Raw genomic sequence first — 17,364 nt, forward strand, 5'->3', positions numbered from 1 at the left:
AACATCGCACCTTAAAAAGAGTATTCCATTAAAAAATATTGGTAAAACTACATTATAAATACTATAGATTAAATCTTGAATTAACCACTTATCCACTCATCCCACTAAAAAAAACACCATTTTTTGCTTCAAACTTTTTTACTGGATATCATACAATAAAACCAAGAAATTGGAGAGTAAAAGTACACTTTATTACATTTCATAATTTATACACGCCATACAGATTAATATAAAACAGCTATATTAAAAATTGTGCTTATTTTATGAATGATGAATATCTTATGTTGATATAAAAATTACAATGTAATTGAGCTTCACGTCGCGACACAAGCATTTTGTGTACGAACCGTTTATTCTGTAGTAACTTATTACAAAAGGATTTATTTAGCACCCATTAAAGTAAAAAAGCGTAGGAAATGAAAACAGTCGTTTCAGTATACAAAAGAAGTTTTTATAGCAACAATGAACATCAAATGTATTAATTTCAGCCTTCCAATGAAAAAATCAAAAAGTAGGTGAGAATTCCCAAAAATAGTGAATTCTTAGTTAGATAACGTTGGTACTTGTGCAATATGTTGTTTATTACATATTAAATTGGCGAAATGATCATAAACTAAAATTGTACTTGTATACAGAGTCATTTGCGAGGATAATACTTTTGCAATGCTCGTGCAAATAGCCCTTAGAAAAATATAACATAAACATTTCTGTTGCAAAATATGACTTACACACTCGCTCTAACTCGCTTTTATTATACACAATAATATACATGGAAGAAAAATGTTGTTTTTTTACAAAAAAAAAACAAATAACAGTTTAGTTTTGTTTGCAAGAACTCCTCGAACAACATGTTACCAAAAATGGACCCACCCCTTCTCTTCTTCAACAATTTTATCCATTATTCCCTTACGTCCTATCTAATGAAAGTATCCCGGATATGAAAGTATCCCGTCCAAAACAAAACAAATTTTTTAAATGTGAGCATATGATGCACCATTCATTTATTAAACTTACTAAACTAACAACTATTTTATACAATTTATTGTAATTTTCATTTTAAACACGTATTTACATAAATTTTGCTAAGTATATTAAAAACACAGATGGTCGACCACAAACATAAATCCATTCTTTGCGGAATCAATTTGTAGAGAACATAATGTTAATGTAACAGTAAACGCCGTGATTTTAAATACAAATTAGCAGCAAAACAAATAAAGCAATTTACACATGTGAAAAAGTAAGTTTTTTAAAACCCGAACCAAACAACAATATTTTAGGTATTGGCTTGTGCATATACCATAATATAATATTATGTATATATTTCCGCTCACCAAACTTCTTTTCAATAAAAGGATTAGTCTATATAAAAAAACTTGTCTTGAAATATCCATTGGATATTATAGTTGATCGTTGTCATAATATAGATTTATATACCTATATATTTATTCAATTTTAACCAAAATCAACATATTCCATTGAAGATAGGATTTAACTGACAAAATATACCTAAAAGGTGAAGTAATACTTAAAATTGACCAAAAAAAGGTACTGGTATAGAAAAACATGATTTTAAGTACAAACATATACAGATGGTTCTGTTAAATTTACCCAATGTATACCCTCCATAATTATCTTGTAATACAATGAATCAATTGATGAATGAAATAGATATACTAAGAATGTAAAAGAAAACTTAACAATTAACATACAGGTTGTGTTTTTAAATTAGAGATCATAATAAAGGAATATGAGAAACATTTAAAAGAAATATATTGTTTAACAATTTTTGGTATAAAAATTCACGAAAACTATAATTCACTCACACTAATCATCAACGTTCAGAATTAAAAAAATTTATTTAATAGTCACTGAAAATGTATGTTATTATATATGTTTATAGTCAGAATTATGACATTACCAATATAAGGAAATTGACTTAGAAATGTGAACCTTTAGTGTTTAAACACGTTTAGCATAAATCACAATGTTTAACTAGATCTCCACGCTCGATTCTCTACATGAATATCGTAAAATAAAATTATAACTATTTATTACAAAAGAACTATATCCACCTCATAAATTAGAACTACTATACAATTCTTCAGTTAGTCGCATCACGTTTTCCAATTATGTCGCTGCCCCGACGTTGGTGGAATCATATCTAAAAATAAATTGGTTTTATAAACTCATACTAAATTTACAAAGAAAACTTTATTATTATTTTTCTAATAATGGTTACCTTACCTAATAAGTACTGCCGTTGTAAATCAGCAGCCCTTTGCATATGTTCAGATACCATAGGCGCCACAGCACTGTTTTTCCCGATGGCTTGAGCTTGCGCTTGCGCCTGAGCCTGAGCCATAACTAACTGGTATGGATAAAACAACGGAGAAAACTGCATTAGATGAGGCCCCTGTGGTCCACCTTGAGTAATACCTGTAGATGCAAAAGTTGCAATTGACGATGTTACGACACGAATAACATTCGATTGTTCAGTATATTTTGTCGTCGAAATTTATAATTCAATATCTTCTCCTCACGCTTTAATCAACTAGTTCCAGAGAGTAGTGGCTAATTCTTAATGATCCCAGCTAGCATTCAGTGAACTTCGGTAGTTTCCACCTGTTTTTGCGACGTTGCCATTTCCAAGCGATGGAGATGTTGAAATTTATAGTTTATTTGTTGTTGTACCGTTCATATTTTATTATAGATAGTTGGCTGTAATAGATAAGTCATTAATTCATGAATATTGTGAAAAAAGCTTTTGTTGCAGCTATAATGTGAAGAGACATACGAAATTCCATCCAAATGCGTATCTATACAATTTGAATTTCAAATTGGAATAAATTCTATACCAAATTCATTATATTTTAGGCATGATTGATCCTGCGAACGTAAAAGTTCGGATAAACATTACTGGATGTCCTTGTCGATAAAAATCACAGTCGTTGATCATATACAACACTTTCACAATTAAATTGAAGAATAAACACTGAAATTTGAGTCGCTTGTAGATTTAGATATTGACGTGTGGAAAGATGATATTGAAAGGAAAACTAAATACTTGTTTATTAAGATTTCGAGTTCCTACTTTGGTAAAAAGAATTATGACTTCTAGAGTGTAATAGACCAGGAACATGTAGAAGTATCAAAGGCACTCAAAACTCCTAGGAAACATTAGAATAAATTCTCATTATCCAACTTAAACTGACACAAAAGGAAGGGAATATTAAATACAACACATTAAAACACATGTAGGGTATGAAAATGACTTTGGTAAGTTAATTCCATTAAAATCGGATAGAAGTATGATTGCAGCCAAACTACCAGCTAAAATTGGAAAGGTTAGGCTTGACGTGACTCATAAAGATATTCAGCAAGCAAATTTATTGAATTCCATAAGTACAAGGCATAAAAGTGGTCAAAAGGGGAAATTATAGGATAGGATTAGGGATATGATTGAATATTGATTGTAGATCAATGCAACATCATCGATCGAAAGATCGGACAATGCGTTCAGTTAATATATTAAGTTTGAGCAGTGTGTAATAAAATAAATTGTGTGACTGTAGAGATAAATGGATGCGTGTGAACTAGACCCAAGGGAGACACCACATAAAAAAGTGCGCTTAGAACTTCCTCATGGGTGCTGTGTAAAATAGTTTATCGCATATTTTTATATAAATATAACTTTGATTTGTTATTGTAATGTTTATATATTTAGAAATAAATCATATTTGTTACACCTCACATATTATTTTATTTTCTTTTTTCCTTTCAAAATTATTTTAAAATTAATTATGTTTATAAATTGTCTCAACAAGTTTTAACTAGAATTTCAAGGGAAATTTTAGGTTAATTTGTATACATATATTGATATTATAGTTCTTAAATATACGGGTTATTTGCAAGAGCTGGCAACATCGCAAATTCAAATTCTTGGACGCATACAAAGATCTTCAAGAATTAGACTCTTGTGTTCCAGAAATCTTCTAATGTATGAGACTTGAGACGAATAAAGAGGCGAAAGTCTAAAATAACTAAATCTGGAGAATACGGTAAATGCCGCAATAATTCATGTTGTAATGGCTCGGTTTTTCCATCTATTATCAAAAACAAAACTTATTGAACAACCAACTCTATATACATACTTCGTAACAACTGCTGCTGAAGAGCCTGCACGGCAGCAGCATTTGGCAAACTGTATTTATCCTGTGCCGACTGCGATGATTGATGAGATGATCTCGGTGGTGGTGGTGGAGGTGTGGGTTGTGCTGGTGGGGGTGGAGCAGGTGGTGTGGGCGTGGCTGCGTGTCGCGACGCCGGTGTTGGTGTTACCGATTTAGGTATCGATTCGGAAGGAGACGGAGCTGGACTACTTGAAGTAAAAGACCCATTCTAAAAAGAGTGTAAATTAGTGATAAATTACATGTATATAATAACACTATCACAGTATAAATTACATATACAAATATAAATTTGCACGTTAACTCAGTAACATACAGTCCATCCAAAAAAACAGTGAACTCACGTCATCAATATGTTTATTGTATTGCCTGCCGTAAATTGTAAATTAATTTTAAAGACAGACAATGTTTTCCTTTTCATTTTATTCTATTTAAAAAGAGATAGAAAGCTGTCTGATAAGTTCGAACATCTAACCGAATCTGCCGTCAAAAGGCGTTCGGTTCTCAAACGTCTGCAAAATTTTTCAAAATATTAATTATACTATATTATTATACTACAGGTTATAAACCGGCAAACGTTTTAACGCTTTGCTTGTTTTGATAAACATAAAATCACTGTTTATTATTACTCTGATTGAAAATGCGGAAGACACGCAGAACAGATTGCGTCTCCAATCAGTTACTTCGGTCAGGAACGAGATAATGGGGGCCGACCCCCTCTTGTCAGTAAAATTCGTTGGAGGTGGTAAGCATTTTTTGCTGTTGAATATTAAGTTGCTCGGTTTTTATTAAAAATATTTTTAGTGTGTTGCAGCTGCACTGAATTTTTTTTACTCTTTGTGATTCCACAATCTGCCCTATAGGCAAAAAGTATTTCTTATGTCTATATTATATTTACATGGCATGGAAAATCACTTCATTAAGCGATCTTCTGTATAAATTATTATCTTAATTAAATGGTCTTATTCTAAAGCTTATTCTAAAGTCTACATATGTCCAGTAATCAGACCAGGTAGTGTTTAAACGTTTTAGTCTACGCACTTCACTATCACGTCGCATATTTAGCTGATTAGCGAGCACATTAGAATGCACTGACACTCTTTCGAAGTATTTCACGCAAACAAGTAGAATTACACTCGTTATAGGTTTTAGAGGAATATCACGTTGTATCACTTTATTTGAAATATAGTACAGAGCATCAACAATGGCACGCAACACTTTATTTTGGAACCGTTGAATGATGGATATATTAGATTTGCTAGCGGTACTCCATAGTTGGATTCCATATGCCCAAATGGGCTTGAGTATAGACTCATACAGCAATACCTTGTTATCTAATGATAACTTGGATTTGCGCCCGATGAGCCAATATATTTGATATAATTTTAGTCGAAGTTGTTTTCGTTTAGAGAGTATGTGCTTCTTCCAGGTTAGGCTTTGATCTAAGTGCATGCCAAGATATTTAACTTGCTCTGCTTGTGGGAGTTGACGATGACTGATATTTACTGGTGGACATGTTCTCGTGCATTATGGTATAATTCTTTTTGTATGTGGTGGTTCGCATTTAATAATGTGGTTTTCTAATTTGGTGATTTCATACATGGCCTTATTATTTCCAATAGGTTTTAAATCAATATAGAACATAGGCAGAGGTTTTTTGTTGTGCGATGTCGTATATTGTGAATATTTACGACCTCGTGGCCTTGTTCAGCTAGGGCTACCTTGATGGTGTTAAAGTCCGTCCCGTGATGTAATCCTTTTAACACGAATTTAAATATTCTCTCGGATTTTGGCCTGAATGTATGGTACTGGGTGTTTCTTTCGTCTAGTTCTTTTACTAGAGCTTTTAATGAATTTTTAATTTTTTATTGTTTCATAGCTCACTGTTTTAATTGTGTAGTTCGTAGTGATGGTTTTCAATAAGTCATGGATGTGTTTTATTACTCCTACCTTATAAACTATTATTGGTGGTGGTTTGGGAACAACTTTTTCAGTGCTTGGTTGTATATTCTCTTCAATTCCTTCCGATAGGTCGCTAAAGCTGTTTTTGTATCTATTGGTTTCTGTAACCAATAGTCACCAATAGATACTTGTTTGTTTTCTCGAAATTTCTTCTTCTGAGCTTCTCAATCGTTTTTTGTTAATGACTATAGTCTATTCTGATGGTGGAGTTTGCGTTATTGCTGATTGTTCTAATCTTATATCAAAGTGTGTAGGTGATTTAGTTGAATCGCTGTGGTTTGCCATTTTTAGATTTATAATATTTTATTTTATTTACTTCCAGAGCATAAAAAAATAAAATAAATACATTGTTTATTTCACTTGTTTGTTTTCTCGAAATTTCTTCTTCTGAGCTTCTCAATCGTTTTTTGTTAATGACTATAGTCTATTCTGATGGTGGAGTTTGCATTATTGCTGATTGTTCTAATCTTATATCAAAGTGTGCAGATGATTTGGTTGAATCGCTGTGGTTTGCCATTTTTAGATTTATAATATTTTATTTTATTTACTTCCGGAGCATAAAAAAATAAAATAAATACATTATTTATTTCACGCACTTCATTTTTCACTTACGTATTATTTTTTGCACTAGTTTTTGACCAAAAATACTATAAAGGAATTTCAAAAGGACTGTTGTAAAATAAGGGGAAATAATTTTAAAACACTAATAAAAATGAGATGCAGTCTTTTTGTCTGGTCAGGTAAACACGTATTCACTACACTTTAGGTCCGCTGAGAGACGGATAGCCGCATCTGTTATGCGTTGTAACACTCAATTAAATAACCGTAATAAAATACTGTTTTTTTAAAGAAAGGTATCTTTCTAGAGCTTGAAAATACGTCTTCACCCCACGAAGGTTGAAACCGAACTACGCACGGTATAATAGTATGAACACGGTCACTGAAATATCTCAAAAAATGAAAAATATAATCTTGGATCCACCGAAAAGAGGCCGTCCTTATACGGAGAGGATGATAAATCAAGATCAGCTTGATGTTAGCTCTATCAGAGATCAAATACATGAAATGTATAAAAACAGTGAGTAGTGTTTTTAATATAAACATAACTTAATAGAATTATTTAACAGGAAATTGTTAATCTGAAAGGTATAGCCGGCTTGGTGGCATAGTGGTAAAGGCGACAGGACGGTTCTCCTACTGCGATAGTCGCGGGTTCGAATCCTGCTGGGGCATAGTCGTAAAATTTATGTTTGTGATTGTTTAATATTTGTGATTGTTCTAGACAAGAGTGTAAAATTCGACAAAGAAAATGATCCCAGTCACGCCAATAACCAGGCTGGATAAGACCGGATGTCTTCTGGGATTATTTCTAAAGTTGTCTAAAAAAAAGTTGTTCTAAAAGTCACTCGCCAGTCGATAAGCTTAATTAGTCATACTTTATTGCAGATATATTCTTCATCATGCTGGGAACAGGAATGCTTAGTAACCCCTTCGGTTGGAATGAACTGGACCAGACACATTGAAGAAGAAACTGAGAAATGATGGAATCGTGAACAAATGTTAAATAGATTGGAAATTAGAGCTTAATTATTCACTTGAATGAAACTTTTTGAATATGGGATTATGATTCAATACTGACAATTTCCAAGAGAGGGTGATGAAAGTAGAAACAACTAAAAGTGAGTATATAATTAATATATGATAACTGTAGGAAATCTTATTGTAGAGTGTGAAATATTTATGTGCACAGATATATAATTGTTCAGAATATACTTGAATATTTGGTTAAAATGTGTGAGGAGAGAAAGAATACTAACTGTTTTGCAGATATAGCAAATGCATTAGAGACAATGCAGTGATTAAATCTAGCTTTATCAAGACAGATGTATACAGGTAGTAATGGAACAAACTAAGAGGAAATATAGTGATATCAAAATAACTTGAAAACTATACCGAAGGAAATAAGAACTAAGCATAAAAGGTGAGAAGGTGATGTGAGACCCAATGAAAGTAAAATATATTACTTGGATATAAAATTGTTAATTAGGTGGATTAGGCCTCCAATGGATACCATAAAAAGGCGCCTGTAACTCTAACTCATAGGTATTTTGAAAAAAATTCAATGCAAATATAATAAAAGAGAACCTCCAAACTATTATTAACTGTAGAATTAATTGTAGTTTTAAGTCCTTCGACTTCCTTTGCATTAGATGTATTGTAATGTTCAATAATATAGTTTTTACTTTTAATAGTTTAATTATTACATTTAGATTAGAATTAAAAGAGTTGATGCGGCCACATTGCGACATTTTGACGTCATCATTTCAGATGACATAAGTTCACTGTTTTATTGAAGGGACTATCTATTCAGAAGTAAATAACTACTAATTAATATCAATTAATATTGCAGTTCAACATCAACAAACATTTCTAATACATTCAATTGAAATTACTCTTCCCTGTGGTAATGAATACTGCGATAAATTTAAATTAAATTGAATAAATAGGAAACATACTGAAATAAATCGCTCTTTACATATTTAACAAACCGGAACTTCAAAAAATACCAAACTCGTTGCACCGCAATCGTTTTTCAGAAATTTCATCCAAAATAATAGGCCAAGCGTCCTATAAAATAATAATTTCAATAATATGTAAATAATTTTATTTTTTTTTTTTTAAATTACGAAACTAGAAAAATCTTATTTATTGAGTGATTATATTTAATCCATTATATTGTTATATTGAGTAGGCCATATGTTGGTTTCTTTTTGTTAATACTATTGAAGAATATAGGGTTATATTTAATTTAACAGTTTATATTTAGCAAGCGTGATTGCTGTATACGAAACGATTGGTCGACATAAGGTTGAATAACAATACATGCTACACAGTGGTCGTTACAATGGGCATTCTATTAAATATTTCATGTGAATTTGCTGGCAGAATCAGTGCAATTTAAGTAACTTATTCTTATAGAGTTGCCAAATTTGATGTCATATTCAATACATTATAACACGCATACATATTTCAGATAAAAAGAATTTTTTGTAAATACACTTCTTTGTTTTACAGCTTGTTGTCATTTCATTTCAACATCTAGCTTATTAAAAATTATAAATATGTTTAGGTAGCTATTACTATAATGAAAACTTTATTTTTATAAAAAGAAACAGTGGGGCTCTATTTGACTATTGATTAAACGTAATACTGTTTTTCGAATACTTTGCAGAATATTTTCTTCAAATGCATTGATCACTGAAGCAATACCTACGTTAATAAATAAAAGCGGATAGGCCATCCTGTTATCAGAGTATCAAAATTATTAAATGGTAACAGTCAGTCCTAATCTAAATTGTCTACTACCGGCTACAAAAAACCAATAGCAATTTTATGCAGAACCATATCCAATTTAATTTTCATTAATAATGCCGCCATTCCAATACTAAACACTGACTCTTTCAGGAGACATCTCAAACATAGCACGTGCGTTTGTGGAACCCCAAAGCCAACAATTCTGTATGTTATATTACGTTTATATTATTTATATTATATTATGTTTATAGCGCAGGCTTGACTCAATTTAATGTTGGTTCCCAATGTCAAAATAACGTACAAAAATAAATCAATAAATGACCCACACTACAGAATAAATAACCCCAAAAATAAGATTTCTCATTATTTTTATAATTGATATCAATAACAGTAAATCAACAGATTTAGTTTTACATTATTGCAATGAATTGAAGGAGGCAATGCAGTAGGTGGTTAAAATAAATCGTTTATTTTTTCTTAATCGGAAATCCAAAAAGAATTCATATGAGGCACTAAGAAAAACATTCTTTATGGAAACTAAAATGTTCATAAATTAAATATCGACTACAATCATGTATTTTTAAAACTTCGGATAAGTTAATTTTTTATACTGTGGAATTTTTAATACACAGGACTAATTATCAGTCATGTCATTACGTCATCCATAGATATAATCATTGATTCAGCCTGTAAATAATTAGGCGACAGTATAAACCAAAACCGCATATAGTTACAACCATTGAAGTTAAGATCCAAAAGCAAATTAGAGATTGCAGAAAGGTTTAATCACATATAAAAATAAAATAAAAAATTGTATAAAAAAATTTAAAAATTATTTTTTATATACAATTATTTTAAAAAAAATGAAAATATTTAGATAAAAATATGTTTTCATTTCAAAAAATGTTATACATTTCATTATTTTTTCTCTTTCAATTTTTCAATTTATCTAAAGCTAGTTTAGCGTTTTATATTGTAGAATTCAGTGTAAATATGTAATAGTGCCCTGCAGTGCTGAATAAATTCACAATTTACAATTAATTACATATTCTAGAATTATTGTGAGCATAACTAATAAAAGCTTATGAAAAAAATTGGTATTCTTCAAGACAAGTTAAAAAAATTCATCTGCTAAAAGATGTGAGAGTAGCATCTTTTATTAACTCTAAATTATTTCTATGTAATATTTATTGTAGTCTAACCTATCATATAGAAATTATATCTTTACAACAAAAATTATCATTCTCAAAAAATTCAAATTTCATGAAATACTTACTTGTGCCAGTCTTTGTTCTATTTCCTGTTCTTGCTGAAGAGCTTTAACAAATGCAGTTTTCAGCCTATTAGTGTGCTCCGCTTTCAACGCTTTCTTAATATTATTTGTAACACACTGTTCACATATTACCCTAAGACCTAAAATATACAGTTTAACGTTAACAAGCACGCACAACAATGAGAAATGGTTACCTTTATTTTTATTTTTACTTTCCCATTTCCATACAGGCGTAAAGTCCATATTACATTGACTACAGGAGAAAGGTTGAGGAGGTAGAGGCATTTTGGTTTCTTTCGTAAGGAAGTCCACAACGTGCTCCAAACCCACCAAATAAATAAATTCGGTATTACTCGGATTTGGTATAAAATGCATCTCCGGGGGAGGTGGTTTCGGAGGCGGAATCTGATAATTAAATAAGTTTACAATAATAGATATGTATAAAAAACTAAAATTATCACCTGAAGGAGAGTTTTTTCCAGTTGTTTCCTTAGCGCTAGCTTAGCTGCCGCTTGCCTTTGGGCAGGGGTTTGGTTATCTTCCCTTGATCGATCCTAAAAATAAAATTATAACATGTTTAAACGTATGTCCCGTAATATAGAATCGCGAATGCAAAAACGTGCACAGAAGTTATACGCATTTTTATTTAAATAGGTTCACGGTAATCGCTATTTAAAATCATATGCTAAACCATTTAACACAGTTCGAAAGCATTTAGCGGACTTTTTTTCGGCTAAATCAAATTAAGATTCCCTTCTGAAAGAAATCTGCCTCTTATAAATGCCTTTTGGGTTTGAAAAACAATCAACTGTCAAATTTGACGATGAGTTACGATGATATGTTATTCTCAATAATTATAGGCAATATAAAATTTTAAATACAAAAATTTTAGGTGTACAGCTTAATTTCTACCGATTTTATCTTCGGGCTAAAAATTATATTTGGAATGTTTGAAATGTTTTCTCAGTCTTCTAGGATTTTCGAAGAAAGCGAGGTTTACAAAGATAGCAACTAATAAACAGCACGTTGGTACACGAAATCACATTCCATGTAAATTACAACTAGAAAAAAAACAGCGGAATCAATTTATAGTGTTCTGGGTATGTTTTATAATATTAAACGAAGAATTTTATTGGTACAAATGTGTTAGTGTTTTCGATCTTAGCAATCGCACAAACAACTACTCCAAATAGAAAAATTCCAAAACTGGGATGGATGTAAACCCCGGGAAACCTAGTACATCTGACGCCAAAATAGATCTTCCACTTAACGAAGGTTCTCCTGTGTAGTTGATGGGTCATTAGGGGACTTGCGACAAGTCAATTTGTTGGGCCCGATTTCAATTTCTCGCGACATTCACAAGACCCTATGCAACTTGCTATAGGAATTTGTGTCACTAACACAAACTATTATATATAGCCCACTATTTACCACAATTGACCTATCCGAATAGCATTTTATGTTTCGGTTAATTCAACACCTTAAAGAATAAATAAATAATTCGATTTGAACAAAAAATTCGTGGATGTTCAATCGCCTGGGAGCCCGCAATTTTTTTTCGTAAACACATTCTTATGTTATCTGAAATATATCTGTTAACTATATAACTGATACCAAATGAGTCCTAAAAAATCTGTTTAAATATGCATTTTTGCTACAAATCTGATTAGTTTTAAATTCTCAAATATTCGGCAATCAAAAAAAAACTATAATTACCTCCTGAACAATATTTTGCTGAATATTCGCCCCCATTGACATGGGTTTAGGCTCCAATCCAGATAAATTCTTAGAAGCAGCATTAACAAATAAGCAGCTTTATTATGAAATAATTAACGCACTTATAAATCGATATTGTCGAAACGATTTAATTTTTAAAAAATAACAAGCATGTACTTACCTTCACAGACTGAGGTGGGGCTGGTGTGATAGTAACTGAAGGCGAAAGATCCTTTACACCTGGTGGGAATCCTGAAGGTGGTCGTCCCATGCTACTTCTCTGAGGTGGCTGAGGCACCGACAAATTGGTCGCCCGACCAGCAGTTAATGGAGTCGCTGTTATTTGGGGCGCGTGAATACCACTACGAACAGCTGGTGGCTGCTACCATACCAAAATACAATTTGAGGTGATTTCAAAAAACAATTTCTTTTAGGCAATAACATTTAAAATTAATACAGATTTAAAAGAATGATAGTTAAATGTGTTATCGAGAGGACACTAAAGAAAAGACAAATTTCCGAATATAATATCAAAACGTATTAAAACGGATCATTTCCAAACCAAGGAAACCAAATATTTGGTAATCGATGTATTATAATGCAAATCAATAATTATAGATTTGAGTGGACGTTGACTGAACAGCTTGGACTGAATTAATATTCAACAATTCAACTACCAGACCAATCATCGCAATTAATTTACAATGCTAATAAAATAAACTCACAGTCAAAAATAATCAAAGTTGAGAAATGTTCCGTACGCGTTATTTTTTTCCTGAAAATAAAACTGATTTTTTAATGATCACACTATGATTTGAAAGACTATAATTTCTAACGTTAGTACTGGATATGAAAATCAATATTAACTTTCACATATTATGTAATAATATGTTCTGCATGTTTATAGACAATGCGTACAATTATTTTACAATGTGTAACATGTAACCTTATTTTGGTGCATTGATCCAGTATATTCAACCATTTTTTAAAAATAATGAAGCTGCTATAAATAAACTTGGAAGCGCTTAAAACGTATTTAAAGAAAAACGCTAATAAATTTTAAATTAAGAACGTCATGTTACATATCCGTGTATCCAAAGTAAGGAAGGTGGATTTATTCCAGCATAAAGACATGTAAATTATGTGGTCCGGCAAAAAAACCCAACCATAACAGAAAATGTGTAATCTAAAGGAATAATTAAAATCGACCGAGTCATTAAAACAAAAATTCGATTAACTAACAAATCACCAAACATTGAATAAAATTTCAATAGTTTTTTCAATACAATAAGTAGTAAAAACCAATAGGACAAAAAAAACTATAAGGTTTTTCAATAAGGGCGTAACCCTCGCGGTGATGCTCGGAATTCTGACACCGAACTACGATCATAAGTTACTCCCACAGGGGTTTTACCAAATGCCCATAGCATCTACAAATAATAAAGAATTCTTTGCCAGCGTTTTCGAAAATGACATTGGTAATAATAATTGTAACTAATTTATTTTAGCCCAAATTTGGATATGTATGTGGACGACACGTAATTCCAGTGGGGGCTAGTCTACATCGAACACCACGAAGAATAAACCGGACAAACCATTTGACGGTCTGATTATCTCTGGCAAAGATGATTCGCCACACAGATTAGCCACTAGGATTGTGCAATTTAACCGCTTAGACTACATGTTATCGGATTTAGTTAAACCACACATTTAGTATAAATCAATTGAGCAATTGACCAATGACAACCTAGAGCATCGCTCAAATTCTGCCAGTGATATTAAAAATTGGGCCACTTGAATTTATGAGAAGCCACGACAAGCATTTTGAATGATATTATGTAGCTCGCCCTTATTGAAAAACTGTATAAAATTACCATAAACAATGACAAATATCTATTAGCAAAATGATCATTTGAACTCTTGCTAATGCTAGTGAACAGTTATATCACCTTTTTAACACATCACTTAATGCAATACATGATATTAACGAATCTGACAATTGTTTTATAGAAACAAGTTTACGAAACAATATAGTTACGCTTTGACCTTGAACTTTATCAATAATATCGTATAGAATCAACCTGCCATCGCGATGACCATTTGTTTTGTGATGTAAAACTCGTTTTTATTCACAATTCATATAAAATATATAGCCAAATTAGAGTCTGTTAGTTTTTATCGGTTTATTACAGCATCTAAACTCTGAGCTTGACCTGACAAAAACAATGGATGTAATGTTTATGCATATTTGGTGAAAAAACATTATGTGTGTTCAAACAGTTAAAAATACTGTAATATAAAAGCAGAACTAATTGAAGAAATTAATCAGTTCATATTCAAATTAATTATGACCACAGATTAATGAATTACCTATCAGTAATTTGATTCATTATCATAATTCTACAGCACAGTATAAATATTAAACAATCAATGATATTTTATTTGTTACACTCACCCCTCTTAAAAGTGATGGCACATTCTGTGGAGGAGTCTTTGTATGTGAATTTTGAGCATTCGGGTGGCGCAAATGAGTGGAATGAGGTGTTTGAGATTTGCTATTATTTGGCGGAATCTATAATAAATGACTTGTAACAAATTTGAAAATAAATACCTTTCCTACATGTACCTTTACTATTGTTGGTGTTATACTTAAACCACTAGGCAAGCCTGCTGGAGGTAAAACTGATGGAGGCACCCCTGGAGGCAATTGTACTGCAACATTTTCTTTTAATTGCTGTGATTGCTTTAATTTTTTCAATAAAACTAATTTCATTTCTTCAGCACGTAATTCTTCTCTAAGCCTCCGTAACCCCCTATCCCTATAATGTAAACAATATTGTGCAGTTTCAATAAATATAAATTAAAAATGGATATTAATATATCTTATATAGTTTTCCTTGGCAAATGTATGTAACAAAATGATATACAACAAAAAATAGCATTCTGCATTTTATTCAACTTAAAATACAGGGTAAGTTTGTAATTATAGATTTTTGTACAATCAATGTAAAATGTAAACATTTGGCATATATGTTAAAATAAATATTTCTTTATTTAATTAATTACATAAAATTTCAAAATTAATCAAACCCAAAACAAAGCTAAAAACAACGAATAAAAAAGGCAATTTAATAATAGTTGTGACATAATTTAAACAAATTTATTAACAATCATGAACTGCACTTTGTTGGCACATAATTTTTTTTCAGGTTTCAAATTACTAACAAATAAAATAATAATAGAATGTCAAAAATGGATAGAATCTCTATTAATTACTAATATTAAATTACTTGAATTTATTGAATTATAATATAAACATACCTTTGTTTTAATTCAGTTGGAGATAATTCTTTTATGGGAGGAGGTAAAGGTGGCATTTCACCATCACTGGAATCACTATCACCAAATTCCATGCCTGTCCCATTAACTCTCCTATCCAAAGATCCATTGATAAGAGCATCTGGGGATTCTACATAGCTCCTTGGCTCTGTACGTGGACGAAGAACACGTCTTGAATTCACCATGGTTGTTGTTGGTGGTGGTATAATATTAGTTTCTGTTGGAGTTACAACACGACGAGAAGGCGGTATAGAAGTAGATTGTCGATTTGTATTCCTGTAAATTATACAGAAAGTTTATCATAAACTAAATAACTCTATAATTTTCATAACAATCAATAACTTAAATACAATGTGGCATGTTAAACAAATAGATATTTCTCAAAATTACAAAAGTATTTTAAAATTAATGACAATTAATATATACATACCCTAAGCTTAAATCAACAACATCTTCATCAACTTCCATATTTCCACAAAACCGTTATTTAACTACTTCCTATTATTATGGAGTGGATTACCCAACAAGTTCCAATTGACTAATCATAAACATTTTAATTCGCGGGTCTGATCGCCAATAGACACAATTCAAGTGTAAAACTAATTATTATCTAGCCCACAATTAAAGAATGCAACTTTATTTGTTATAGGATCGCTTTGCGTTAAATAATTACGAATACCGGAAAAAGTTAATACATGTCCCGTCCACAACCACATAAGACAGCTGCGATGTGAATGGCCGAAGATGCTACGCAAAATTACTCTTATTCGGATATTTACAAGAATCCCCGCGAAAATAATAGCAAATAACCTCAAACAAGTAAACCACCACGAAATTCCGAATATATCGACACCAAACACTATATATTTTGGTACTAATGTGTGAACGCACCTTGGGTCAATTAGTGCACCCAAATTGTAATCTAAACCTCGCGTTGACAAATCGATTATCTCTGTACACACACGTACACTTTTCAGAATTAAAATGAACTAATAACTACTCAGTTGATATTTTTGCTTGCAGGTAAACTAATCAGTTTAACGATTATATCATGCTGATCAGCCACAAAAAATATTTTTTTTATTTTTTTATTTTGAAAAAAAACGAATAACAAACCACGGTTCACTACTTCACCTCAAGCAAAAATTAACAGAGGACTGATTCTCTGATTCTATTCAATATGGCGCGGTCCTATGTTGTCTTGTGTTTAATCTACATATTTGTATTATATAAATGAGCTTCCTATTTCTCTCACTCGCGTTAAAACTACAAACAAATTTGACGTAGCGTATGTCTGAACTTGTGTCACTTCTGTCTTTACACATGTCAAGCGAAACAAATCCCATCGCTTGATTATTTTCCTTTTCACTCAAATTGATAACAAAACTGTACCTTCGACAGCATGCCGCTATGTTTAAAGTTGGAATACTTCTCTGCCCATTTTTTAAATAAAATAAAATATTTATGCAAATTTTAATACAAAAAGATTATTACAATCGTTGTATTAGCGATAATTTAGTAATAACTATTTTAATTAATAAGAACTTTACTATGTATGGCGATTACTTA

At 31.4% G+C, this 17,364-nt stretch overlaps 1 protein-coding gene across 4 annotated transcripts; it reads right to left on the reverse strand.

Annotated features, from left to right (window-relative positions):
- Positions 1-169: 169 nt before the first annotated feature.
- simj (transcriptional repressor p66-beta simjang) lies at positions 170-17,177 on the reverse strand. Of its 4 annotated transcripts, XR_013006948.1 has the most exons (13): positions 16,226-17,177; positions 15,778-16,071; positions 15,083-15,275; positions 14,912-15,028; positions 12,638-12,838; positions 11,202-11,294; positions 10,935-11,145; positions 10,744-10,880; positions 4,155-4,401; positions 2,248-2,439; positions 2,076-2,164; positions 1,438-1,509; positions 1,027-1,362 (listed from the first exon to the last, which is right to left on the reverse strand). XR_013006948.1 is itself a non-coding variant. In XM_076412450.1 (11 exons), the coding sequence occupies exons 1-11, from the start codon at positions 16,261-16,263 to the stop codon at positions 2,118-2,120; spliced, it is 1,767 nt and encodes a 588-aa protein (XP_076268565.1). In that variant the 5' UTR covers positions 16,264-17,177; the 3' UTR covers positions 170-2,117. The 4 variants fall into 4 exon arrangements, 3 of the variants coding, with proteins under 3 accessions (XP_076268565.1, XP_076268564.1, XP_076268566.1); XM_076412450.1 differs by having other exon boundaries at positions 170-2,164; positions 12,638-12,835; XM_076412449.1 differs by having other exon boundaries at positions 170-2,164.
- Positions 17,178-17,364: the final 187 nt, after the last annotated feature.

This window comes from Rhynchophorus ferrugineus, unplaced genomic scaffold, assembly GCF_030347505.1.
Source record: "Rhynchophorus ferrugineus isolate W39M unplaced genomic scaffold, kcgeb_rfMv2 rfM8, whole genome shotgun sequence".
In the NCBI taxonomy this organism is placed as follows: domain Eukaryota; kingdom Metazoa; phylum Arthropoda; class Insecta; order Coleoptera; family Curculionidae; genus Rhynchophorus; species Rhynchophorus ferrugineus.

Coding starts and splice junctions, on each gene's coding strand:
- simj (XM_076412449.1), bottom strand. CDS start 16,263: ATGGAAGTTGATGAAGATGTTGTTGATTTAAGCTTAGG. Junction 10,881..10,934: donor AAGTAAAAATAAAAATAAAG/GTAACCATTTCT, acceptor TGTATATTTTAG/GTCTTAGGGTAATATGTGAA. Junction 2,440..4,154: donor TCAGCAGCAGTTGTTACGAA/GTATGTATATAG, acceptor TTGCATCTACAG/GTATTACTCAAGGTGGACCA.